The 21,401-nt window shown below is 39.4% G+C and overlaps 1 protein-coding gene across 1 annotated transcript; it reads right to left on the bottom strand.

Annotated features, from left to right (window-relative positions):
* Nucleotides 1–6,744: 6,744 nt before the first annotated feature.
* On the bottom strand, nt 6,745–20,429 carry LOC124114338 (actin-2-like). The gene is made up of 3 exons (XM_048399356.1): nt 20,417–20,429; nt 19,180–19,355; nt 6,745–7,844 (listed from the first exon to the last, which is right to left on the bottom strand). The coding sequence occupies exons 1-3, from the start codon at nt 20,427–20,429 to the stop codon at nt 6,849–6,851; spliced, it is 1,185 nt and encodes a 394-aa protein (XP_048255313.1). The 3' UTR covers nt 6,745–6,848.
* Nucleotides 20,430–21,401: the final 972 nt, after the last annotated feature.

Genomic DNA, 21,401 nt, shown 5'->3' with positions numbered 1-21,401 from the left:
CATGTTCATTGCTAAAACACACAACTGAGAGACGGACATTTCAACTACATGCCTTCGTTTTCCGGCAAGCCCAAACAATCCTTCTTTAATGTCACGCATCATGTTCATTAACTAATAAAAGCGAGTCACAGTACTTTTTTCATTATCATTAGAAACCTCTTCAAAAAGCCGGGCCATGGGATAGCCTAGTAGTTAAAGTGTTCGCTCGTAACGCTGAAGACCCGTGTTCGACTCCCATGAGTACAATGAGTGAAGCCTATTTCTGGTCTCCTCCGCCGTGATATTGCTGGAATATTGCTAAAAGCGGCGTAAAACTATACTCACTGATTCTACTAAAATTGCCCAGCATGCTCTCTCTTCACACAGACTCGTTTGCCTGAATGTAGTCGGATGGTTTCAAAAGGGAGACCAAGGGCTTTCCTTTCGCTGCTCAGGACCAGTCGCTTCTCAATCGTAATCGCCAAAATGTTATTCTTTAGGACAATGTAAATCATAAACTTTTGTGAAACGACCGCCTCCGTCGTCTAGTGGTAGAGCGTCCGCCCGGAGAGCGGAAGGTCCGGGCTTCGATCATACCAAAAGACGTTAAAAGATGGTACTTGTTGTTACCCTGTCTGGCGCTCGGCATTAGGGGGCTAAAACAAGGACTGGTCGGCTCGGAGTCAGTATACTGTGTCTGAGTGGGATATTCATGTTAAACTGCGGCATGGTATCTCAGTGGGCTAGCACTATAAATCGGCATCAGTCCGGACTAGTACAAGCAGCCACACAAACACACACACGTACATGCAGGTCGCTATATTAGTGCAATAATCTTGGACGCGACGTTAAACCCCATTTCACCTCACCTCACCTTTTGTGAAGTCCTTGTCAGAGAATTCGCTGTCTTGGCACAGACAACATATCTTAGATGACATGATATCATGGCTTGTTCTAATAAAGTATCATATTTTCACTACTTGTGAATTTGAGGTACATCCATGGTGTGACCCTGAACATATCCAGAAAGTCATAGAAAATTATACTTTTAACATTTCATAAGATAGGTCTCAGAAGAATTACAAGCAATAAACCTGAGCTGTACTTTCCATAACGACAGTCAAGTTATTCATGTACTGAGTTTTCTGTACCCTGTCACAGCAAAATGGCAAGATTTAGGAAAAGTATTGTATACAGTCGTATGTCTCATAACACTATTATGTGCATAGGATATAAGACTTTTTGCCGTCCCTATAAATGTCATTGTTTTTTATGAATACCAAGTAATCCTCATACACACGTCGCCTGCTTTATTCCTGTTTGGTATATACAGCACATCATGGTATCAATATCATTCTGCTAACATATGTTTTCAACATACCGTGTCCCTGTGGGGACCTAGGGAAGATAAACAAAAATGTGACTTAGCACCCCATTGCTGGTCATAAATGGCGACCGAGTTGGGCAGCCTGTTTGCCGTGGGTTGCGCCCCTGTGTCGGTGGAGGACGGGAGTCTGGTGGTTGAGGGCACTGGTTTCAGGAATAGCGTTCCTTTGTCAATACACCACTTCGACCCATTCTTTGCTTAGACGGGTGGTAGGGTGGTCCCGGTCCTATCAAACGGCTGGTCATGCCGAGCCCTGTGCGTTATTTGACCTGACTCTCCTTTTTATAAATTCTGTTTAGACTGTTTTCAAAAACAACATGTGTATATATTTGCTTGTTGAAATATTTGCAATATTTCCCAAGAGTCTTAAAGCCCAGAAGGCTGTGGCCTATGGCCAATCTGGTCGTACATTATTTCTAATGTTTCTGCTTGAGTATACCCTCTTGGTATCCTTGGTGCCGCCTGTTGGTGGCCCACAGGCATTTGGCATCGTCCTTGTTGATACTCCATGGTGGGTGGCGAGCCAGGAGGGTGAAACATAAACTATACCACCATGGCTGCTCAAAATCTAAAACAACAAAAAACGTAATCATACTGATGATACTGATGAGGAGGAAATTATGATAACCAGAATTAATTATTCTAAACGTGAAACCTGGCCTCAATTCATTGCTGCAGAGTCAAGTGAGAACATGTTGACTTCTTGTTCTCCATTTCTAATAGAAAAAGCAATTCAAGGTATTGCCGGAACAGTTAAGAATGTCACCAAAACTAGATCTGGTGTAGTTCTAATAGAATGTGTGAAGAGAGAGCAGGCAGCTAAACTCATGGAAACAAAATTGTTTGCAAATATCCAAATCAAATGCTATCTACACAAATCCTTGAATTTAGCAAAGGAATTACCTGGGACACAGACAAGAGTCTTGCTGATCTCTCCACTGATGAAATTGTAAGTCAGCTACGTATGCAGGGCGTTGTTGAGGCTTAGCGTTTCAACATTAAGAAGGATGAAGTTTATTTACCTTCTAACACTTACCTCCTTACGTTTGACGTTCCACAGTTGCCACAACCAATTAAAGCTTTTCCATGAGAATTGACATGAATATCCCTAGTCCTCTGAGGTGCTTTAATGGCAGAAATTTGGTCATGGTCAGAAATCATGTACCTATCGTGCTGCTTGCTATCGTTTTGGAGACAAAGATCATGATAGCAGCTCATGTTCTTCTGAAATAAAATGTGTTCATTGCTCAGGTCATCATCTAAAGTGTGTCCAGTTTGGCAGTTTGAAATGATCATTCAACGCATCGAAAGAGAAAAGAACATTAATTTTTCAGATGCAAGGAAGCTAATGCTTCAATAACCCCCTCCAGCAACATTTCCTTGAGAGGTAAGTCAACCTATGCTGAGGCCGTGAAACCATCAAAAAAAGCAATTGACTGTCAAACTGACTTAATTTGGGTGAATACAGATACACCAGTGAGTGTTCGTTATCTCACCTCTTCATTTTCACCAACTGGATCTTCCTCACAACAAACATCTAAATCAACAGAAACTCAAACTACTTCTTCTCCACTTGAGAAAAAGACAAATGTGAATGTGGATTACTCAAAGAAACAAATAAAACTGAACGTATACCAAAAGGACAAAAGAGATCCTGTGTCCATATTCAGCAGGTTTGGTATTATAAACAGATGATGTGGAAGTGTCACCCCATCAGAGCACCCACTCCATCAGCCATCCCCCAAGAAGAAAGGTCGAGAGCGCTCTCCCATAACACTCCCTAAATGACTAATACGCTGACACAATAGAATTGTCGAGGTATTAGAGCTAATTTTGAACAAATGTAACTTTTAGCTTAAGATTATAACCACGTGGCATTTAGCCTCCAGGAAACGTTTTAAAGAGATGATAATCCATTAAATTTACGCCAATATGATACCTACAGTTCGTTTGCAAGGTTTACCAATGGTAAGGCACAAGTATACTAGTGAAACAGGGTACACTACATAGCTGTATGACCCTAAATACCAACCTACAAGCCGTTGCAGTAGGTATAACTTTTCATATTGCAATAACTCTGTGCTCTTTATATATACCTCCATCATACGCTCCTCAAATCATGGATCTGGATAATCTCATTGACCAATTTCCCAAGCCCTTCATTATTATTGGTGACTTAAATGGTCAAAATCCCTCTTGGGGCTCATCTACACATAATGACAAGGGGAAAGTACTTGAAGACATTCTTGATAAGCAAAGTCCATGTTAATGATGGAAGTAACACCTACCTCCACCCGGCAACAGGTACATACAACATGGAAACATGGCATCTTAAAAGATCTCAATAATATGGAGGCCGTGGCCGTATGCCTAATTTGATCAAACGCTTTTTAGAAGATAGACAATTTAAAGTGTGGCTCCACATTATCAGAGATATTTGATCAAGTAATGGGGGTACCTCGGGGCAGTATTTTATCAGTGACACTTTTTAGCATAAAAATCAGTAGCCTGGAAAACGTTTTAAATGATAATCTTGACGGTTCATATTTGTTGATGAATTCCATGTATCTTGCCGTGGTAGAAATATGAATACCATTGAAAGACAGTTATAACTTTGCCTCAATAAAATACATAAATGGTCTCAAGAAAATGGTTATAAGTTCTCTAAAACTAAATCCTGTTGTGTTCATTTTTGCAATAAACGTAAAATACATAAAAATCCAGAATTGACTTTGAGTAATATTCCAATAAAGGTGGCATCCTTAAGGTGGTATCAAATGCAAAATGGGGTGGAGACCAACAAACTCTGTTATATCTCTATAGAACATGGATTGGATCTAAAATTGATCACGACTGTTTCTTATATGGTTCAGCCCGTCAACCGTACATTAAAGAACTTAACACCATTTACCATCAAGGTCTTAGATTGTGTCTGGGTGCATTTCCAACTTCCCCTATTGAAAGTTTATATGTTGAAGCTAATTAATCTTGCTTTGATATCAGACGAATAAAACTGGCACTGCAAAACGTTACAAAACTTCAGTCCAATCCGTCCAATCCGGCGTTTAACATCGTTTTAATCATCCATATCAGACTTTGTAGGACAAGATACCTCCACTTGGTATCCGTATTCAACAACGCATTACAGATGCAGATCTAAACATTTCTTCAATTGCAATTCATAACTTACCCGAAGTGCCACCGTGGCAGTCAATACAACCTAGTGTCAATTTTGAGTTAACGAACTTGAAAAAGGCAGATACGAACTCCTTATCATACCAACAAGCCTTCCTAGATATTAAACATCAATATACAGGGTATACAAGCATATGCGCTGATGGATCCAAAAATGGTGATAAGGTGTCAGATGCAGCTGTTACAAATGATGGCACTCTATCTTACGATTAACTGATGGAATTTCTAATTTTACGGCAGAGGCTAAAGGCTATACTCTTAGCCTTGCAACTTATTGAATGTTCGAAAGAGTCCAGTTTTATCATTTTTTTATAGTTTATCCTGTTTACAGGCAATCAAGAGCCGTAAAACTGACCATCCCTTTTTAGTTGAAATTTTGAAATGTCATTTGAATTTGGCCGTGGCGAATAATGATAAAATCGTCTTTTGTTGGCTCCCCACTCATGTTGGCATCAATGGAAATACTAAAGTAGATTCTGCAGCTAAAGCTGCTCTTGGGAAATCATTCTTGGCGGGTACTTTCCCATATACTGACCTGAAGCCTGCTATTTGCCAATATGTTGGAAATATGTGGTAGCAAAGGTTGAATAAACAAGTATTAAATAAGCTTCATGCCATATACCCCTTGATCGGAAATCATGCACCTACCTGATTAAGTCGTCAAGATGAGGTTATTATCCGACGATGTTCTATTGGACACAGTCATTTCACTCATTCCTTTGTATTGAAGGGAGAAGAACCCCCACAATGTTTACCTTGCCATAGTCCTTTGACTACCAAGCACCCTTTGTTTGAATGTGTGGATTTGGCACTTATTCGTCAATGCTTTTTAAACAGTTCAAACTATTTCTGAACTCTTCAATACCGTTTCTAACCACTTAGTTTTAGCCTATTTGAAAAAATTAAACTGTATGAAAAATGTAGATTTTAAATTTTGAATGTCAGTTTTTACTGTTTACTGTAATAGGGAACTGAAGTTTTAGTGATCGTCGTCATCATTTTTAAATAATGTTGTCCAAAGGAAATTGATTTGTTCTTAATAACAGCAATATTGCTGATGCGGCAACACTTACTGACTCACTCATTAACATACAGTGGCTGTCGTATACCATGATCATGTGTTTTTCATGTACATTTATATGCGGTTTTTTATCTACTTGTGCTTTATTTGAGAGGTGACCATAAATGGTGACTATGCTTGTCGTAAGAGGCGACTAACGGGATCGGGTGGTCAGGCTCGCTGAATTGGTTGATGCATGTCATCGTATCCCAATTGCGACGATCGATGCACATGCTGTCAATCACTGGATTGTCTGGTCCAGACTCGATTATTTACAGACCGCCGTCATCTAGCTAGAATATTGATGAGTGCGGCGTTAAACAACAAAACAAAACATTTGGTCAAACAATTGCTGTAAAACCAAAGCCAATGCAATTGTAATCGAAGAAATTAAGAATCTCTCTCCACTTTGTGTCCATCACTAATGTTAGCAGACTGTAGCAAATAGTTGATTGCACTAAATGATGCAAACCGATGTGAATCGATGGCCTGGGGCATGATTGTCCCAGGGTGGAACGAACATGGCGGCGGAAGAGCAGCAATGGTAGTGACTGTAGTATATCGCTTAATGCCCGATCCTAAGTGAGTGAGTGAGTGAGTTGGGTTTGACGCGGCTTTTAACAGTATTACAGTTATATCGCGGCCCGAAGTGATGCAGGTCTCAGACGTTTACCACTTCAGTGAAACCCACGAGCACGGGTATGGTGCTGACAAACCTAGAAACATAATCGCGGCGAACCGGGATTCGAACCAACAATCATAGGTTTCTGGCGTGCCCAAGGGACGCAACTCTGCACAGGAGAGCCTTGGAGGGAGCAATCCTTGAATTGTTTACTCCCTCCAAGACTGTGAATGTATCGCTCAAAGTTTTTCTGCTTCTCTGTCACGATCGTTATGAAGCATAAACACAAGCCTTGTAACGATGATGTACCAAGGCCAACATCAAACCATCATGATTGTCAAAGGTCTTATCATAAACCATGAAATACGTGTTTATGGTACGCCATGGTGTGCGTGTGTATTTGTGTACATACCTCTAAAAATGTGAGAAAATTTTTATATTCAGATAATAACAGTAACAAAACAACACAAACATGCATTATATTGACGCTAAACACCCAAATTACATAATTACTTTATAATCTATAATTCCTAAACATTATCCGGTATCATTTGCTTTAATTTACCTCAGGACACAATATGTTATTAGAAGAATGTCTGAAAGTCTCAAAACTTTGTGTGCAAAATGGATGGGCCGGACTCATAGTATTCCTGCCTGCTGATACTCATGTCCTTGAAGTTGGACTTTGAAGCAAGGATGGAGCCACCGAGCCAGGTGGAGTATTGCCTCTCCGGAGGAGCTATGATGTTGATATTCATTGTTGATGGAGCAAGGGCTGTCAACTCCTTTTGCATCCTTTCAGCCATGCCAGAAAACTTGGTGTTCCCACCCGAGAGAACAATGTTAGCATATAAATCTTTACGGATGTCAGCATCACACTTCATGATCGAAGCGAATGTTGCCTTATGGATGCCGCCCTGGTAAGCACCAGCAATTGATGGCGTAAATAGAAGCTCTGGACCAGAGAACCTCTCTGTACCAACTGTGATAATTTCACCGCTGGGAAGCTCAAAAGTCTTCTCCAAAGAGGTGGAAGAGGCAGCACGTTCCTGCTCAAAATCGAGGGCTATGTACGAAAGTGTTTTCTTGAGGTCATCAACGATTTCTTTCTCGGCAGTGGTAGTGAAGCTGAAACCACCTTTTGTTAATAAATTCTTCAAATATGTTGTGACATCTCTGCCACAGTAGTCCAGCCTGATAATGCCTGGAGTAACAATTTTACCTTCAGAGATGGGTACGGCGTGGGTGACACCAGTCCCTGAATCCAGAACCAAACCTGTGGTACGACCAGAGGCATGCAAAGACAGAGCGGCCTGGACGCCCACATATATAGATGGGACATTGAAGGTTTCAAACATCATCTGAGCCATAATTTCACGGTTAACCATCGGGTTATGTGGAGCCTCTGTCAAGAGCACGGGGTGTTCTTCTGGAGCCACATGGAGCTCGTTATCGAACACGTGACGCCATATCTCCTCCATGTCTTCCCAATTTGTAACTATACCATGTGAAACAGGGTAGTTAAGTGTAAGAATTCCTCGCCTGGACATAGCATCTTCGCCGACGTAGGTATCTTTCTGTCCAAAACCAACCATAACACCCTGGAAAAAATAACATAGTTAAATGTCCTATGCATAATGTGAAAACAGCGACAAAAACTGTCCAAACCATCAGAAATATCTGCAATTATTATACGATTCCAGTTAATTCATAAGCATGTGTTTATGAATCACTTTCAGTTACTTATTATACCAGGTGTTTCACAAAAAGATGAGCGTGTCATACCCCACCCGTCACAAACACATCGAAGTCAATTGTTCACCAGAAAACCTACGTTGGCATGTACACATATGAAATTGCGTGAGATATCAGTTCTGTCACTGATGCGTTTAACAATTTGGTATTGTCCTCGGCATATTACTCAACTTAAGGGAATGTTGACTGTTGTAAGGTTGAAGTCATCCCTCGTCATACAGTTTTGTAGACAGTTTGTATCACATGAATCTGTATGCATATATCTAAATATCAACAGATGAGGCTGTTTCACTGGCCTCCTTTATTTCTAGCTCAGTTGGGTAAATAAGTGGATGGAATATAGATATTTGGTCATTGTTGACTGATATCAGATCATCGGTATATCCGAAGCTTAATTATTAATAAACTTCTTGGCCAAGTTCCCTTTTTCTGATTTTGCCAATCTGCGTAGGACGTCTTACTCACAGGCATTAAAACTGATCAGCAAAGTTGGTATCCATGGGGATGCCTACACTGCAAACACGAAAACGTCGTTTTTTTCCGTATATGGTCATTGGACGGAAAAACGACTAAAAATTCATTAAAATTGATTAATTGGTCAGCGTCTAGAATGTGTCCAGAAAAGGGTCGAGTTTTTCAAGCGTAAAATGGACGGAAAAACGATGCTTTTTGCTCCGCCTTGTACAACTGTTAACGGCCAATCAGATGGCGCTGGTCCCCCGACGCACGTGATGTCCAAGGCTTCCTTTCGGAAGCTTTAGGTTTCGTATTTCTGGCATGCCTTGCTCTAGTATCTGTCGCGCGCAGTGCAGCGAGATTTGCTGATAAGCTAGTTTTAGGATATGTTACATGTTAATGGAATTCAGACACGCGCCAAGAAGTCAAACCAAACAATGTTACTAAGTTTATTGTGGTAACGGCTATGTACAGTTACCCCTATCGGATAATTGGTTGTGTTTCATTTGGTTATAAAAATAACTAATTTTTTAATGTGAAGTTTACAAGATTTACGACTTGGACGCGAGGTCGGTCACATGACGTTCTTCACGTGACTGTATTCTTGAAAAGGCGTAAACACTGACTACTTCCACATTCCTGGGGAAAACCCTTGGAATTCCCTGGTACGAATTCATACAGAAGCGTTGTTGCAAGCCCATTTAAGGATACCCTCGCTACAACCCATCCCAGAGAGAAAAAACACGAAAAAAAATCCAAACTGTCGCAGTGACAATTTACAGAAATCTATGAATTTACCTTAGTATCTGTTTGACACATCTTCACAATCACCTTTCAATGATCGGCCAATTGATCAGTGATGCCCAAGGCTTGAAATAGCCACAGGTTAATTAACAACTTCGAAAATATCTCCCGTCACGTTTATCGTGTCGGCCATTTTGACGTATTGTACTTGATGTAAATGTATTACGACGCTCTGTCATTGTAATTGACTTACTGAGGTAATTCTGTAAAAGATCTTCTCATCTAATGAGGATATTGTGTGGAATATATTTCTTGTAAACATATTAAAACATATGTTCCTCGCTTTGGGGGGAACTATTTTATTCCGGGGTGGCCCATTAAAACTAGTAGTAAGTCAAGGCACCATGCGTGATCTGTTATTTTATGTGTTTAAATTACGATTTGGGGCGTTAATAAAATACACTGACGCAAGTATATTCTATTCAAATCAATTGGATAATTGAATATGCTTTCTTTTACATATTACATAACATCACTGCACAAAATATGAACAGTTGCAGTAACACACTATGGTAATCGCATTAAACGCCACTTTCAACTGTACAGTATTTCAGTATTTCAGTTATATCATGGTGTATCAGACTGATGTGGGATAAAAATCCGAAGTGGTTCAGGTCATCCAATGGGTGTTCGGGAAAAGGTGAGCGTATCCTGCCACACAAGTGGCACCCGTCACAAACACATGCAAGGACAAGTCAATTGTTCACCTGAACAAAGCACGGAAACACACAATGATGCCCGTCCTCAGTTTTACCGAGCATGTAAATTATTTTGTCCGTCAAAAACATGGACGAGTTCATTCACGTAATACATGTCATACATTTGACAAAATGTATTGACTCGGAGCATTATTGTTAATCACAGCGTATGCAGTTGAACTCATCACCCATCCCATTATTGATAACCCTTCTTGAAGATCTATGAAATCAGAAGCTGCAACACTATCTTTTAACTGGCATGTCAGACTTCTATTTTATTACTCAGTTTTATTTGCACGGATTACTATGGAAGGGACATTGTCTCGTTGTCGCATTGTCGCATTGACGCCTTTACAAAAACAAGCAAAACGTGTCAAAATTAACAAAAGCGCGACAATTGGCCATTTGTCGCATTGTCGCGTGTTCGCATTGTCGCTCTTTGATAATCCTTTTCTTTATTTTACAAAAGGGCGACGATGCCGTAACGCGACATTTCAAGGTCAAAATATGTCTCGTTGTCGCATTGTCGCCCAATCACAAATGTGTATAAAAGGCGTAAAGTTCAGTTATTGTTACAGTTAGGAAGTTCAACCTGATAAATGTACGTCTTGAAATGAAAACACAAGTCCGTCCGCGAGTCCATAACGTTTTATTGTGAGCTCTTCTCTAAAAGTTCCAAACACGTAGTACCTCCTCAATAAACCACATATCTCCAGTGCAGTGGTCTTCCGGAAGATCTTACTCTTGACCGTATTAGACAACTGACGAGTGCACGCCTGACCTGTGACCTCGTTGCAACCCTCGTGATGTGTTTGCCGAAGGGAGAGGTGTAGGAAATGTGTGCTCCAGCCCAGCGCAGAGCTCGCGACACACTGTATACTGATGTATACAGTATATTGCAGTTGATATACTGTAAACTGCATGTGATACTTATTTGCGGAAATGTTACAACTTTCAAGATTCAAGATTCAATTTGCATATATTTCATATACAACAGACCGCCGTCATTTATCACTGGAATACTGCTGAGAGCGGAGTTAAAACAAATTGTTTTCATAATGGAGCGCTGCAGTCATCTAAAATAGAACCGTATACATATGTACATGTAGTACCAACTCACTCTATTTGTTTCGAATATTCAGAAGAAAATATATTATTAACCAGGTCTTTGGGAAAAGATATCAGATTTTTATAAGCAGCCACATAGGGATGATAAAGGACCCCTCGCTGATTAGGTTCTTGTTTACTTAAGAGCGGAGTTGGCCATGTTAGATGATATAACCAAAATCCGGGAGCTCAGGCGGGGGGCAAGCTGGTCTTGTTAGTGTATGGTATGAGCTGTGACGTTGACCCAAGAGAATAATGTATAACATGAGACCAACTCAAGTCTATAATGATTGGGAAAGTCTAGATTTCCACAGTTCTAGCCTGAAATTAAGAATTGTTCTATGCTCCATTGTAATTGTATTATTTTCATTTTGTAGACATGGATGGACCAACCAGGAAAGAAATTGATGGAATATTAATATCACATGTTACCACTGATCCAGTTAAATTCATCACACAATAATAAATTAGTATTTGACATTACGGCATTTGATTATTAGGGCATGATCATGTACATGTTCACTGTAGTAATGTACACACCAGTCAACTTGATTATAATTTTTATCAAAGTGTAGCGCGGCAAACGATTACTTTATGATATCCTCACTTGTCATCGATGTATTGACATCGAACAATGGACGGCAATTCCAAATTCTTATGGATAGCTTCAATAGGGACAGCGCCGGTGTCAGTACAATTTTCCTAGTTAAAATAAGTATCTACAAAATATAATCTGAAGCAGACAAGAACAATATTTTTTTATAATGCTTACTTTCATGGATAGAATTAAGGCAATCTAGGCTTGCCAAATCGTTCTAGACTTGAGCTGGATTCCTTTTAAATCTATTCTGTATGCGTCAGTATCGCATGGAGAACTGGGACAGCCTTAATCAGTGTAATCGGATATGTTGTGGAGTTTCGGTTTTGGGCTGTTTGCTGAATATATAGAATTGCGAGTTATGTATACTCTGTATTCTTTCGTCATGGTAGCATATATATTTTCTATGTTGCTTTTAGAATTATCCACAAATAATGAGAACTACAATGTAAACCTCTCTCTTGAGATATGCAATAATACTACTGAAGGGCATATCTGAAAAATGGGACTTCTTGACAAATATTTCTTTCTTAAATACTACCCGTTACAGACATTCTGATCATTATATCATACTTTGTACAGTTTAAAAGTCAAATAATGGCAAATTGTGTATCTTTCTACATTTTGAATTAATTATATTTTCTGAAATAAAACCTTAGCATCAGATAGTGATATACACGAATATGATCTATACTATTATAAATGAATTATCAATTTCGTATTATGAATTAGATAAACAGAAATATGATAGTAAAACAAATTATTTTAATCTGTTCTTGTGAATAGGTAACGAGAGATCTAGGCAACGCACTAACGTAGCCATTTATGAAAAATGAAATATTAAAAGTTTAGGGGTTTGAACATGCACATTGAATGAAAGGGAAGAAAGCAACGCAATAATTAAATTATGAATCAAATTATGTTATAAATATAACAGAATATTTAGAAAATATAAGTTTATTTTCTCATTGTTGGAAGGTGTTTAATAATTATATAGATTGTGTTTGATTGTTTGTTGTTTAACGCCGCACTCAGCAATATACCAGCTATATGACGGTGGTTCGTAAATAATCCAGTCTGGACCAAACAATTTAGTCATTATCATCAAGAGCACCGATCTACGCATTTGGGATACGATGACATGCATCAACCAAGTCAGCGAGCCAAGTCGCCTTCGTACAAGCATGGGTTGTTGAATGCCTATTCTAACCCGGATCTTCACGGGTATTTTTAAAAATAATAAGGTACAATGAAATTCTGTATATGTCCATAATAAGTGTGTATAAGTAGATGGATAATATGTCCATACACGCCAAGTAAATGGTATATGCATTAATTTAAATGCAAATGATTCAATGATGAGTTCTTTCACAAGTCCATATTTCAAGGCATGTTTTTGATATTCATAATAACTCCACAAAAGCTACACAATGGCAACAAAACGGTACCAGCATCACAGATACCAATAATACATGAGATACATATAATTACTTTAAAGTTAAAACATGTATCTAAACACAAATATAGTTGACTTCGACGTTGAATAGTGTCATGAAATATGATTATCATCTTGTGTGCAATATTTCTGGTTGATAAATCTAACATATTCTTACTTTAAGAATAGCGACTATACATTATTATACATCCCTTATCAGGTCTCTTTAACATTTGCAAAATAATACAAATATAAAAATACAACTGAACCTAAATGTAATGTTTTAATATCCTTACGTTGCTGAGTGCAGCATTTAACAACAAACAAACAAAACATAATATCTTTAAGAATTATGTTTACAATTCCGATGCTAAAAATAATCTCACAATCTCCATACCTCTTTCTCTCTATGAAAACATAATAATTTTTTTTTTAATAATCTGAAGGAATAATAATGGCAATACTATCATAATTATCATCATTATTTATGTTACTTATCCTCAAGTGAAGTAGTCCTCCACACTTTACATTCAGTGAAGAAGCCCATGAACATATGAACTATGTAACATACATTCATGGAAATTAGATGCACAGTTGAAGTTAGCAAATGATATAATTCGGTCGAACGTCTATCAGCCATCTATTCTTTTCATGAAGAACATTTCACGTGGGACCAACAGAGGGAATTATGACTATCGACTTGCTAATTATTTTTTTATATTCATGCCAGCTCATACGATCTATTGGCTTGATTTATTGTTATGGTATCCACGAAATAAGTAGGATCCGATTTTTTCCGTTTTTGTTGAAATAAAACTGAATAATATTTGCTGTTTACATATCAAAGTTTGCCAAATTGTTACAAAATGTTTGCCCACAGCAAGACTACGTATCCCCAACATATTGTGCTAGGCACAGTATCACTGGACTGAGGGAGGGCGGTATTCCTCCTTGTGGGTCACCTGCTTGGCAATATGGGACGGGAAAACTGCAGGGGGTGAGGGCAGTTAAGTTGATGGTACAGACAGATAAGAGAGATAATTTTACAAATGTGAAACCTCAGTCCACAAAGGAAGAGGCGAAAGCTGAAACTTGGTGAGGTTTACAGAACAAAGGCAGTTATTTCTAGTTTCTTACTGACTCTCGAAGATACATGTAATAAAACAATTAATGCGTGTGTGTGTGTGTGTGTGTGTGTGTGTGTGTGTGTGTGTGTGTGTGTGTGTGTGTGTGTGTGTGTGTGTGTGTGTGTGTGTGTGTGTATGTGAGTGAGGTAGAAGAAGAATTGTACACCATAAAAATGGCTACGTATGTAGTTGGGGTAGATATGTTGAATGCCCGGCCAGTATGACCTTTGAGTCACTACAGTTTCAGTCATTAAAATGCGTAAAACAGTATTTGAGTAAAAGAAAACACTATAAGTGAGTGAAACTAAAAGACCTCAGTACAGGCACACCAGTCCCCCAACCCCAAGTCTGCATGTATCAATACTCATACCTGCCACATCCTCAACCACTTAACTTACTCACACAATCATCTGACAACATGTTCGCCAACCCTCGTATCACAACGCATGCACGCATGCACGCACGCACGCACACACACACACACACACACACACACACACACACACACACACACACACACACAAACAACTGACCTAATTAACCTGGACAGGAATTACTGCTGATAGCCTCTGGCCGCAACTCAGCCGCGCCACCGCAGAATGTTCGTCCAACTCTGCAGGGGGCATTCTCAGTGGCTTCAAACGCGCTGAAATGTTTTCGCCTTGCATCCAAGATGGTGGACAAGTGAAATCGTATGAAATTTGGCTATTTTAGGTCCTATCTCTTTTTGGATTACCCAATAAAGTCAATTCACATTCTTCTTTCCCCACCATTTTGTCTACGTCAGCCATCATGTATCCATGCGCATGCTTTCATACATAATCCATCCTCCCACCATTTCCCAACATCCATCGAACTATAACTATATCCGCCCTCATGTATCGGTATTCGTGCTTTCATACATACATACACCCCCCTACCATTCCCCTACATCCATCGCAGTATAACTATGACTATAACCGCCTTCGTGCATCCGCACTTATGTTCACATTGTATTGCATATGCATCGAATTACACGTTTATAATATCGTAAATATTTTACAACATGTACATATAATATATCAGCAAACAGAGATTATTATAACGCAATAGATTTCATCCGTCAAAACATCATAGAAAGAGGGGCAGCCTGGAATTTTACAATGGCATCTGAATGCACTAAGACGTTCAACTGGTCAGGAGGTGAGAGTTGCGGAAGATTACGGTAAACTTCAGTTACAGATCTCCATTACGAATATCTAAAGTATGAATAAAGATCACAGCTTGCTATGACGTGTACTTCATGCCTGCAGAATTAGCAATGTCCTTAGCTCTAAATTGTATGTCTAAATGCTTATGTAGACAAAGACCCAAATGTATATAGGTTTTACCATATTATATTCTACGCAAATATCACCACATTTAAAAACAAAGCTAGATTGAATCTTTGAAGGGCATTAAGAACTGATACACACAAGGAAAACTATTTATGGATGTCAACGGAGGAACACTGCGTTTCGGAATATGTACTTTCTCCTTCATCAGGTGCATATTATTAAATGCTATGAGGCAGAGAACATATATTTGTACATGTAAGAACAACAAAAGTAAAAAGATAGCAAAGAAGGGAACGCAACAAGGGAAGCCAACAGATAACTGGCATGGCGCTGATTACCCCGCCTCCCGTTTGCCCATTGTCCATTTCCCATTACCAATCATTCATAAGTTAAGTTTTGGCTCTAATTTGTCCATTGATAATCAACCATCAACGTCTATTATCTCAACCCTAATAATATGTAGTTTACTGAGAAAGTGGTATCCAAATATAATGTGTGTTACTGTTGACCACTTTCTTAAAGGCATTATTGGTTCAAAGCTTTCGGTCATAGAAGCCGTGCCATTTTTCTCTTGTCAGAGGAGTACACAAAGTATACGTCATCTGGACTAACATTTTTGGTTCGGTGGCTGGGTTAGATCGCCAACTTTGTGTTCTGGCGATTGGGTGCCTCACTCACAGTGTGGGTTCAAATCCCGGACGGGACTCAACCCAAGAAAGTACGAGAATCTGTACTTTACTCAGAAAGTGTTATCCCAATTATAACATTTGTTGTCAAGAAAACACAATAAATGTATATTCGGCTTTGGATGGGTAATGATATCACAGACATATACGGATATTGAAGATGACTTGGATGAGCTTCGTAACGCACGTCTTCTCAATTCAGGGATTGGTAAATTCAAATATGTGTGTGCGCGTGCGTGCGTGCGTGCGTGCGTGCGTGCGTAAATGTTGGCCTGTTGGATGTTACATAAAACATTCATCTTGAGCGGGTTGGTAGTTCGGGTTGGATTAGCATGTTAACTATATGATCTTCTTTAGGCAGAGAATGCCGCGCATGAATGTATTGATGAAATTCCTAGGTACATGGGGCCTTTTCGTCCCCAGGAATACCCACAGTGGAGACTTCAGTGGGGATAGGGTGTACACAATGTGCTACCTGGTAGATTGTGTGTCATCAGACCGGACAACGTTGGTCTTTGACTGATTGTGGCGTAAAACACACTTATTCATTTACTTATATCGGAAATTGAATGTTCATCTTAATTGTTATTGTTGAACATGTAAAATATTTTTAAAGAAATAAAACAGTGACATAATAACTACAACTTTATGTGAGCGCGAGTAGCTTTTTTGGAATGAGATGAATAAGTCTTATAAAGTTGTAAGCTTCTTCACAACCGTGTAACTATGAATTGACTTTATTGGGTAATCAAAAAAAAGATAGGACCTAAAATAGCCAAATTTCATACGATTTCACTTGTCCACCATCTTGGATGGAAGGCGAAAACATTTCAGCGCGTTTGAAGCCACTAAGAATGCCCCCTGCAGAGTTGGACGAACATTCTGCGGTGGCGCGGCTGAGTTGCGGCTAGAGGCTATCAGCAGTATTTCCTGTCAAGGTTATTTAGGTCAGTTGTTTGTGTGTGTGTGTGTGTGTGTGTGCGTGTGTGCGTGTGTGCGTGTGGGGGTTGGGGCGTGGGGAGGGGGGCGTGGGGGGTGAGATTGGGGGATAGATGATAGATTTAGCAACAAGTAAGGTCATCTTGAGTGGGAGGGTATTCGCAGATGGATTATCATATGAACTATAATAGTAATAAAATGATCCAGAGAACAGGGTGTTATTAGATAGAAATAAACTAAGTAATAATAGGATTACCAGAAAAACGGGGTTTTACACACGAGCCAATAAACTTCGCTCATTAACACCAGAGTAAGTCAGTACAAGATTGAAAACTGCCCCATAATTATGTATGACATGCTTGTCGGGTATTGCTACATATATATGTGAAAACAAAGTTATTAAAATGAAGAGCAAAACTGATGAAAGTTAACAATAAACATGGATACGTGTTATATCGTCCCTGCAAAAATAATGATGTTTGTCTTTAGTATTAACATTCAAATACGTTATATCTGTATTAGCGCTATTGTCTTTGTTCCACCGGTGAGTCCGCGTTAGCCGTACTATCTCGTAGTATAATTGTATTTCTGAAGACATCACGATACAGTTTTTACGATGCATCACGTCTGCATTAGCGCTTGATAACAGCCTTGTGTTTGGGTGTTTCAGTGGTTTAAATCGCTGCTCTTGATATTGTTGATTAAACTTTGATACTATGAACAATATAATGTTATGTGAGAGGTTGACTTTAGAACGGTAACATACTAATAGTATATAGGATGACATAAACAGAACAATGAGAAGTTCGTCCAGATTAGTGTATAGGCAACATTTAATAATTAAAATAATTACATTCAACAACTCCCCTTTTAAGTCCATTTTCCTGACTTATAAGTAAATGCAAGAACAATCGGCCGGAATACAATGTATAGTTCTTGTCCACTTCCATATGACTATATAGCATACATTAAGCTATCGGGTCCCGTTTAGATCGGTTTGGGTGGCAGCCTAGATAGCCATAGAATAGTTTCATCTTGGAATCTCCCATATGACTGGGGATCCTCTTCAATTTAAATGGAGTTACTCGTTACGATTCCGAACCTTCACGTGACTGTGTTTATGAACCATTGTCAAATAGTGGTGACATTAAATCTAGGAAACAATACGCAAAATCGCGCATGCACAGAACGGAAAATTTGGTCAAGGCATTAAGTAATCCGCATGCGCAGAACGATTGATTTCAGTACTTCCGCTAAGCGCTTCGAGTGCAGCGTCAAACGCGGGCCTGAAATCTAACACGCGGGGACTGATCAATGAAATCTGAGAAGTAGAAATACCGGTAGACGCTGTTGCTTGATTGACAATGTCAATCAAGAAAGGGAGGAGCTTAACGCTATCGTTCTCTCCCAGTAAATTCCGATGTCAAATAACGACGTTATTTGGACGGAAAAACGATGGTTTGAAAACGTCCAAATAACGTCGTTTTTCCGTCCAATGACCATATACGGAAAAAAACGACGTTTTCGTGTTTGCAGTGCTAGTTCTTGCCTTAATGTCCTATTCCCAAATTTCAGGAAGATCTCTTCTACAAGGAGATGCATTTCACCTAATGTCTTCTCAGTTAATTTCAGATGACATGTAGAGCCACGGGTGGCCCAGTCGTCTATAGCGCCGCAGTTCGCTGTGCAGAGATGCATCCCTTGGCCACGCCAGAAACCTATGATTGTGTGTTCGAATCACGGTTCGCCCCCGTTTCTAGATTTGTCTGCACCATACCCGTGCTCATGGGTTTCACCAAAGTGGTAAACGTCTGAGACCTGCAGCACTTCGGGTTTTCCTCCAACATTAAGCTGGCACGCCGTTATATAACTGCAATACTGTTAAAAGCGGTATTAAACACAACTCACTCACTCACTGACATAGTTCAATTACACATACTACACAACTACACACTGGTTCCCTTCACCCATTTGATGAGCCAATATTGTTAATTAATGTCCAATAAAAGTATTACCTGATACCTGAGGCGGCCAACAACTTCGGGGAAGACAACCTTTGGTTCATTGTCACTAGCGAACCCGGCCTTACACAAGCTGGATCCGTTGTCGATAACCACCGCAGACATTTTGACAGAAATGTGTAAGAGCAAGAGTCGTTCCTTGTTGCACGCCAGCTGGGGACCGAATGACTCTACATTCACCAAGAGGCTATATATATGAGTATGTTGATAACCAGACTTCTGTGAAAGCAATGACAAAGATGTTGATTAGGCATCTTTCATGGTTTCTTAATTGTTTTTATGTATTATTCATCTTTCATATCATAGTGTGTACTTAGATTTCGCTTTTTATCATATTTATTATAAGGAGAATGATGAATGTATGTGCTTTATATCTGATAACCATTTCATCTAAATTCGCACTATTATTACATATCCATTTTAAAGGGAATGTAAATGCATTTATTGATGTTAGTATTTTAACATCTTCATTCTTGCTTATCTCATAAGCTCAATGTCAGTATTTCATTAACGTATAAATGGGTGCACTGTTCAAACTAATGTACTCTGTACAATCTCAAGTAGGGAAGACAAGTTCCCCATTACAAGTGAGACACCAGGTACCGTTTGCAGTTCAAACAGCCTGAATAGCGAATTTTGTGATGGAGTAATGTCTATTGCAGTGAGACATCATTCTCGTTTTCTTGACAAACAAGGTTTAACTGTAGATGCTATTTTTGGGTCTACAAAACATTTATGATAACCTGTAACTTTGGCTGAGAGGTGTTTGAAAATGTCGTCGTCCTCAGATTTATGGAGTGAAAGAAACTCTGAAGTCCGTGAGTGTAGAGGCCATGATTAGCTCCAATATATCTATTGATTTTAGGTTAAGGAACCCTGAATAGTTTAACTGAAAAGTTCCTTAAGAAAGTTTCCTTTAAAAAAGCGACAAACAATTTTCATGATCATAAGAAATGTCTCCTTAAGCATTGTCCACAGTACGATGTGGACAACGTCATGGGTATTTGTACATGAAACGCATTATATGCCACGTTTATTGTCTCGGCCATTTGGAAGATAGTCCAATGTGACGACACTCTCGGCATCCAAGGTCATAACCTTTCTAGGTGATGTGACGGTTTGTGCCTTCTTTGGTAGTCGTGATGTCAAATGATTCCACAGGTTTTATTATTGTTTAGACAGAAAGCTGTGAAAGCAGGTTTCATCCACGGTCACAAATCCTTGCAATAACCTTTCTGGGTCATCTTCAAACAGAGCTTGATTATCACGAAACATATTGTGCCTGGTGGTCAAATATCAGGAGCTTTAAAACCCAACGAGCTGATACTTTCTTCATTGCCAAAGTTTCTGTAATAATGAAATGTACGCTTTCTTGGGAATGTCTATTGAACTAGCAATATGAGGCTCGTCGATTTTCTGTGTCATTTCTGGAGTTGCTAAAGTGACATGCCTTACAGAATGGGGATTGCCTTCAAGGCTTTCACTGACGTGTAAAACTCTGCTACCCACCTCTCTACGTGGCATAGGAATGGGCATACTTCCCTCGTTATACCCACATCTTCATGGGTGTTAAGGCCTTGTTCTTCAAGTATACCAAAAGGACAAAAGAGATCTTGTGTCCATATTCAGCAGGTTTGGTATAACAGATGTTGTGGAAGTGTCACCAATCAGAGCACCCACTCCAGCAGCTATCCCCCAAGAAGAATGGTCGAGAGCGCTCTCCAATAACACACCCTAAATGACTAATACGCCGACACAATGGAATTGTCGAGGTATTAGAGCTAATTTTGAACAAATGTTACTTTTAGCTTAAGATTATAACCACGTGACATTGAGCCTCCAGGAAACGTTTTAAAGAGATGATCATCCATTTTATTTACGCCACTATGATACCTACAGTTCGTTTGCAAAGATTACCAATGATAAGGCCTGTGGTGGCGCAAGTATACTTGTGAAACAGGGTACACTACATAGTTCTATTACCCTAAATATTAACCTACAAGCCGTTGCAGTACGCATAACTTTACATATTGCAATAACTCTGTGCTCTTTATATACCTCCTTATACCTCCATCATACGCTCCTCAAATCATGGATCTGGATAATCTCATTGACTAATTTCCCAAGTCCTTCATTATTATGGGTGACTTAAATGGTCACAATCCCTCTTGGGGATCATCTACACATAATGACAAGGGGAAAGTACTTGAAGACAT

Source organism: Haliotis rufescens, unplaced genomic scaffold (genome assembly GCF_023055435.1).
Source record: "Haliotis rufescens isolate VD_foot unplaced genomic scaffold, xgHalRufe1.0.p SCAF_2, whole genome shotgun sequence".
NCBI lineage: Eukaryota > Metazoa > Mollusca > Gastropoda > Lepetellida > Haliotidae > Haliotis > Haliotis rufescens.
The sequence above is the reverse complement of the archived record's forward strand: the minus strand, read 5'-3'. Positions and strand labels throughout refer to the sequence as shown.